This window comes from Protomyctophum bolini, assembly GCF_963924005.1.
Source record: "Protomyctophum bolini genome assembly, chromosome: 15".
Lineage (NCBI taxonomy): Eukaryota > Metazoa > Chordata > Actinopteri > Myctophiformes > Myctophidae > Protomyctophum > Protomyctophum bolini.
This window is the reverse complement of record NC_137876.1, coordinates 27,922,432-27,929,110: the sequence shown is the minus strand read 5'-3', so window position 1 is coordinate 27,929,110 and position 6,679 is coordinate 27,922,432. Positions and strand designations below refer to the sequence as shown.

At 44.4% G+C, this 6,679-nt stretch overlaps 1 protein-coding gene across 1 annotated transcript; it reads right to left on the bottom strand.

Annotated features, from left to right (window-relative positions):
- Positions 1 to 4,413: 4,413 nt before the first annotated feature.
- On the bottom strand, positions 4,414 to 6,267 carry LOC308329809 (leukotriene A-4 hydrolase-like; the record flags this gene model as incomplete). The annotated part of the gene is made up of 1 exon (XM_080784312.1): positions 4,414 to 6,267. One exon carries the CDS (start codon positions 6,265 to 6,267, stop codon positions 4,414 to 4,416), a length of 1,854 nt encoding a protein of 617 aa, XP_080640438.1.
- Between the last annotated feature and the right edge of the window lie 412 nt (positions 6,268 to 6,679).

Genomic DNA, 6,679 nt, shown 5'->3' with positions numbered 1-6,679 from the left:
TGTCTTTGGCCCTGGCAGCTGTCATCCTGGCCCGCCCTGCGGTCACTGTGGACCGTGGCCCCCGATGAGGCACGACATTGTTGAGGGAGCATAAGTGCGGCAAAATGCAATACCCCAAGAATGTAACCCCCCCCACCCCCACCCCAAAACCCCAAACCCTAACCACCACCCCACCCCTACTCCTCTTGGTCATAATGTTATCGCATTCCCTTGCTCATCCCATAGTTCTGTGTTGGGCTTTACTCAAGTTCACTCTAGTAGGCTACAATGGAAATAATAAGAGCCATGCAGTGTTGAGACAGTGCTGAGTGTAAAGAATGTATTGGTGTAAAATGATAAACCACCTATTCAGGTTTGAAAGTTATCAATGCATATCTGCTTCATTGAATAGTAAAGCACCTATTAAGAGAGATGGCAATTAAACAACCAATAAGGTCCTGAATAGGTCTTTAAGAATTTAAGAATATTTAGTATTCTTTCAGCTAATCTTTCTTATTTAGGTAGGTAGTCTCATTGAGATGAATAATACATTTTTCCATGGAATACCTAGCCAAGGCGACAGCATCAAGACAATTCATGAAAGTTGCAGAAAATCTGTAAACAAACAAATCGTGAAAGAGAAAAGAAAAGAGTACATTTCATCTGTGAAAGGATAGAATATTGTCTATTCACAACTTCAGACATAAATCTACCTCGTAGTCATTAAATCATTATAATACTGAATCATTTAGTTATCATTAGTTAAACTCATTCATGAATTAATCTCTTCTCCAGGGACTAGATTCCAATTAGACTTTTCAAATCAATTTGCACTTTAAAAGGCAATACAATAACTTTGACAGAAAAATGTACAACACACTATGTTCTATAGTAATATATATCAAATATGCAAGGTATGGTGAATCTGAACTGTGTATTTCAGAAAAGCTCTGACAGAGTGATGATTGAATGAAGTCACACAATCCTAAAAAAATTAGTGTTATTTGTCCATTTGTAACTCTGACAGAGTACAAATGCATGTGTACTCTTTGAGTTATGAACACTGAGGATGTTACAGTGTGCAAAGCATAAATGATGCCCAAAGATCTCTGTTGCAATCATTCCACCACTGAGGCAAACTCATACCATTTACTCCCGACTTGAGTCTACTGAGTGATCCATGACTCAACGCAGCCCACATTTATAAGAGAATGAAGTATTGAGGCTTCTGTGTGAGAGAGGTTGAGTGCTCCACGCTACCGGTGCAAATATTTACTCTGCCTGTTCATTTATCACCCGCATACATACTTTTAACTGTCTAATTTGTCCTTCATGACTTCTCTAAACCTGCTTTCATTGGTTCTGTTTACCCAGCATCCCCCAGCTGTAATGAATGGCAGGCTTATATTCCCCACCGTTCGGAATATACACAAGAGGGTAGATTCTGTTCTGTTCCTGGGGACCCAGAATGCAATGGGGGGTGGGGGGGGGGTGGCGTCTTGCATGCGTGAGTGTTCAGAATGGGATTGTGTGTGTGTGTGTGTGTGTGTGCGTGTGTCTGTGTCTGTGCGTGCGTGTCTGCATGCATGTTTACTGTATGTATGTACAGTATGTGACTGCGTCTGTCTATATGTCCTGTGTATACGTATGCATGCATGCGTGAGTTCATGCGTGTGTGTGTGTGTGTGTGTGTGTAGATGTGCGTAAGATGGATGGGGGTGATGGATGGCACAGATGATCCCATGTTTGCACTGCAGGATGCCATAGCTAACCCTGGCAAGCTGTACATGAGGCCCAGATATCTGCTGCGCCCCTCGACTGCCCCGGCCCGTCTCCCCTGCCCCGCTCCTCTCCGCTGCCCCACTGAAAGTCACAGCTAATCCTGCCCCTGCGGCCCCTGTCAGCTGCCTGCTCCCCCCCTCCAGCTGTCTCCCTAATGATATAGCTAATGAGACATCTGGGAGGTCTCTTTCTCTCACACACTATGGACAGTATGAGAACTGTAGCTGAGGGGGCGTACAGGAGGATGGAATATGGAGGGGAGGATAGCAGTATGTGTGTATGCGTATGCGTGCATGGTGGAAGTGGGTGGGGGGAGGTGTTGGAAAGAGAACATCTCTCCCATGTGTATAGGATACATGTCCTGGTGTCTCAGACAGTTATAGTGCACCATGCCACATGGTGCATACATGTGGAATCTGACTTACATGTCACACCCTTCCCCGTCATTCCTTCCTGTGTATAGCTCTAATCTAATGCAAGCCCAAATTCCATAAAAAAAAGCTTTGTCTCTGCATCCTATATGGGTGGTGAAGTTTTGCCATTAGTGGCAGACAGTACTGTAAATAGTGGTAGAGGAGGCTGAAAAAAACAGCCAAAAAAGAACACGCACATCTAAATACCTTATAGGCTGGGTGCTGGCTCAAATACAGTCATAAAGCAAGAAAAGAAAGAAATTAATCCACACAGCATTTTCTGCATTTATTTCTTTACTGAAGTGGTAACGTTTCGGGCCGCAGCCCTTCCTCAGACCTTCAAGGAATGAGTAGACAATAGTTAGTGTGACATGCCACACCTGTCGCCCATCAACCATCAGTCCCAATCATTGTCACCCGTCAGGTGACATTGACAAGTGATAAGTACAGTATTAAGTCTTAATGTACAGTATAAAGAAATATATGGGGAGAGAGGAGCAGAAAATGATGTGAGGATTTCTTTCTTTTCTTACAATACTGTAAAAAAAAAATTGCGAATGACCAAATAATTGACAAATCTGATATAGCCTTCGAAAAATAGACAGAAAAACAAAGAGTTTGACTCATGGTGTGAGTCACTCACAAGTCACCCTTCTTCTCTCTAAACATGTCCTAAACGTCATTCTTCGCCATGAATCAGAAATGTCTCGTAGTGGTTTTTCACATGTGGTCCTGGTAGTCCAGCCAGCTACTGTTCATGCCACACCGCCAGCACAGCTGTCCTTACCACGTCATGGGATTCAGTCCGACTCATCACCTGACTGTGGGACAAGCCCTCGTCTCTCTTTCCTGCCATTCTTCACTCTCTACTTAACTTGACAATAAAAGTGGAAATGCCTGGAATATAGTCTCAACAACGATAATAGAAACTGTTAAATATGTGTCATGACTTGTATTGTAACTCATCTATTCACTCTAGCCTCCCTTTCCTGTCATTCTACACTGGATACAATAAAACCAGAAATGACAGAACAATTCATGTCATACAGGTTTCCCATGCGTGGGAGAATCACAGTGGCTGGCTTACCAGTAGTTAATTGGTTAGGTTAGTTTAACTTTATTAACCCCCCAGAGACACATGCATTACTGAGTGACATGTCCATCATTTCCTTGACCCCTTTTTTTTCTAGCCTCTGCTTTACTGGTGTGGCATAATTATTTTATCATTCAGCAACTTTGATAGAACTGCTTTTATTATATGTTTGGGTCACACAGGGTATCAGCACCACAGTAATACACAAAGTTCTCTTCTGTGCTAAGATTTTACATGCAGTAAGCTATGTATAGGACATGAACTGTGATCCATGTTCAGTTTTTTAAATGGTTTTTATTCTATTAATCTTTTTATGGATCCCTGTAGTTTTTAGGACTTATTTATACTTAGTATTGTCTTGCACTGATAATTTATTATTGTATGAGCCTGTGCTGTCTTTTAACTAGGAGAAACGTAATTTCGTTTTTTTCTGCTGCTACAGTTGGAAATTATGACAAAATAAAGCAATCTTGAATCTTGTGTTATCTTTCACTCACAATAAATGACTCTTCATGTGACCACCGCACTCTGACTGTAGGTGTGCAACCCGTCAAAACGTTTCGGCTATGCAGCCTTCATCACTGATGAAGGCTGGATAGCCGAAACGTTTGTTCCTATTAAAAAATTAAATAAATGTTTTGAACTGAAGTCTTGGTGTGTGCGACCCACTACCGTTATTTTGATATCTTTCACTCACACAAATACACACATAAAATACGTCCATTCCCCAGACATTATCTTGCAAGGTAGAGAAAGTTATTAGTTATTATACTGTATAGTGATAAATTAGTGCATAATGATTGTTGGTGCTGCATAAATTTAGTTGTCATGTTTTAGTCATCTGAAATGTTTTAGTTTTAGTCGAAGTTTTAGTTGACTAAATATCATAAGATTTTAGTCAACTGAGTTGATTTAGTCCACTAAAATGTATTTTGGTGGGGGCATAATTGCATCGTAATGCTTAATTTATTAGGTTGACTGCCGAAAATAGCTAATCTACAAACTTGTATAGATTGGCAATTTTCGGAACATGACACCTGCACAGTGCACACAACCAAGCATAAAATAACTTTAGTTCTACTTTTTTTTTGTCATCATCGCTTTGTTTTCGTCTGTGAAAAACACTGGTACCACAAAGGAGCTGGTTTACAAAACAGTGCTCCGGTTGGAATCCAGCTTCAAGTCTTTGGCTACCAGCCCCGCTGTCACACAGTGCATGGCTGTGCGGTGAGCTAAGAAAACACGCACAGCCTCATCACGGTACGTGTCAAAGTTATACACGTCTCTGAAGAGAGGACGTGTGAACTTCATCCTCCCTTGATCTGTGGCCATCTTCAGTGCCGATGGGACCATGTCCTCCCACTTGGACCTCACACACAGTCGCAGCCACCTGAAACGGATCTCTGCATTCATGTAGGCGTTGAGTTTGTACACCTCCTGCATCTTCTGCACGTTGCTCAGTGGGAGGGGCTCCTCTTGTAGAAGGAGAGACAGGAACTCGATGAGCTGGTGGGAAGAGAAGGTCCTCAGGTCTGCTTCTTTGAAACCCCCAAGGTCTCCCTCTTTGGCCTGCACCCATCTCTGACACAGTGCAATGCAGGCATCAGCGAGTGTGGTGTCGTATTGTGGTTGGACAGGGGGCATCCCAGGAGTGTGGATCCAAGCATTCCAGTCCACCTTGTTGAGAATGTCAGCCTTGTCTTTGAAGTAGGTAAACAGGTAGTTCTTCCATTCCTCTGTAGTGACGCTGCTGTGGGAAAACAGTTGGATGTAGGACTTGACAAAACCCATGAACACCTCTGGGCCACCCATGAGCTGTTCCAGATGGTAGAGCAGAGCAAAGCCCTTCTCATAGGGTACAGATGAGAAGGCATCTTCAGGGTCCACTTCATGCAGGCATGGTACTAGATTGGTCAGAGGGTTGTTGGCCCCGAAGGTATTAACTGAATCCTGCAGGTCCTTCCAGCCTCCCATGGCTTTAAATTGTCTGAATTGCTCACTTACCATACACCTGCCAATCATCCTCTCCAAATAAACTGTGTGTCCCTCATTTAACCAGAAGTGCTCCCAGGTCTTATTTGTTACCAGGTTACCAGTCCAGCTGTGTGAGATCTCGTGGGCAATGACATTTGACAAGGACCTGTCTCCTGCCAGCAGGGTGGGTGTGGCGAAGGTGAGGCAGGGGTTCTCCATACCCCCATAAGGGAAAGATGGTGGCAGCACAAGGATGTCATAGTGGCCCCACACATATGGTCCTGCCAAGTCCTCTGCCGTCTTCAACATGGTCTCCGTCTCAGAGAACTCAAAAGCTGCCTTGTCTACAAGCTCCTTCTCGGACCACACACGAGACCTCGGCCCAATCTCTCTGCTCTCCAGAGCTCCCACCGCAATGGCAATGAGATAAGAGGGCATGGGTACTGGCTGTCTGAAACGGTAGATGATCCGGCTGCTGCCCTGTGGGTCAGGCTCCTGTCCTTCTCGCAAGGCACTCATCACTGCCACCAACTCGTTGGGGACAGAGATCTGAGCATAGTATGTGTGCTTCACAGAGGGGCTGTCCTGGCATGGGACCATGCTCCTGCAATGGTGAGGCTGGCATTGGCTGAAGAGGTAAGGGCTCTTCCTCCCAGCGGTCTGTTCAGGACTGAGCCACTGCAGCGCAGTTGAATTCGGAGAAGTTTCATAGCATACCTCCATGATTGCATGCTGTCCCCTGGAGAGGTCAAAGGGTATCGTAATCTCCAGAGGGGTCCCCTTGAAGTGGTGCTTTGGTCCCATAGTGAACTTGGCCTCCTGTCCATTTGCTGTCACGCTGAAGATCTTCAAATCTCTGGTGTCTAGGGTCAAAGACGAGAAATGATCCTCCAGGACTTCAATGGTAAGCGCAACTTTCCCTTTGATGATATAACTGTCAAAATCCACATGACAGGTAAGATTCAGATGCTTCGTGACGCATTTAGTGAGAGAGGAGAAAGAGCACGGATCCAAAATCGAGGCCATGGTGGATCCAGAACATGTCAGGGGGCGGTCAGTCTACAGGGGTTTAAAAACTGCCTGCTGCTAACGTCAGCCATTCCCAAATATGGAAATGGCTGACGGATGGAAATGGCATTACACATTGTACTCATCGTCAGATTGAGTACACAGACTGTCTGTCTGTCTGTCTGTGGCCCTTTTATGCCCTTATATGGCGATCTCTGTAATCCCTGTCTGTCTGTCTGTCTGTCTGTCTGTCCCTCAGGTTGTCTGTACGCCTGTATATAGCATGTGTTAGTTTGTTGACATGGAGATGTTCAGGCTGTGAAGATTCATAGAAGTGTCTGCACTACTTTAGAATAAAATAGTTTCCATAAGGGCATGCTATGTTTGTTGTTTATATGAGCATGCATTTGTGTAGTCCATGGTCCACCCA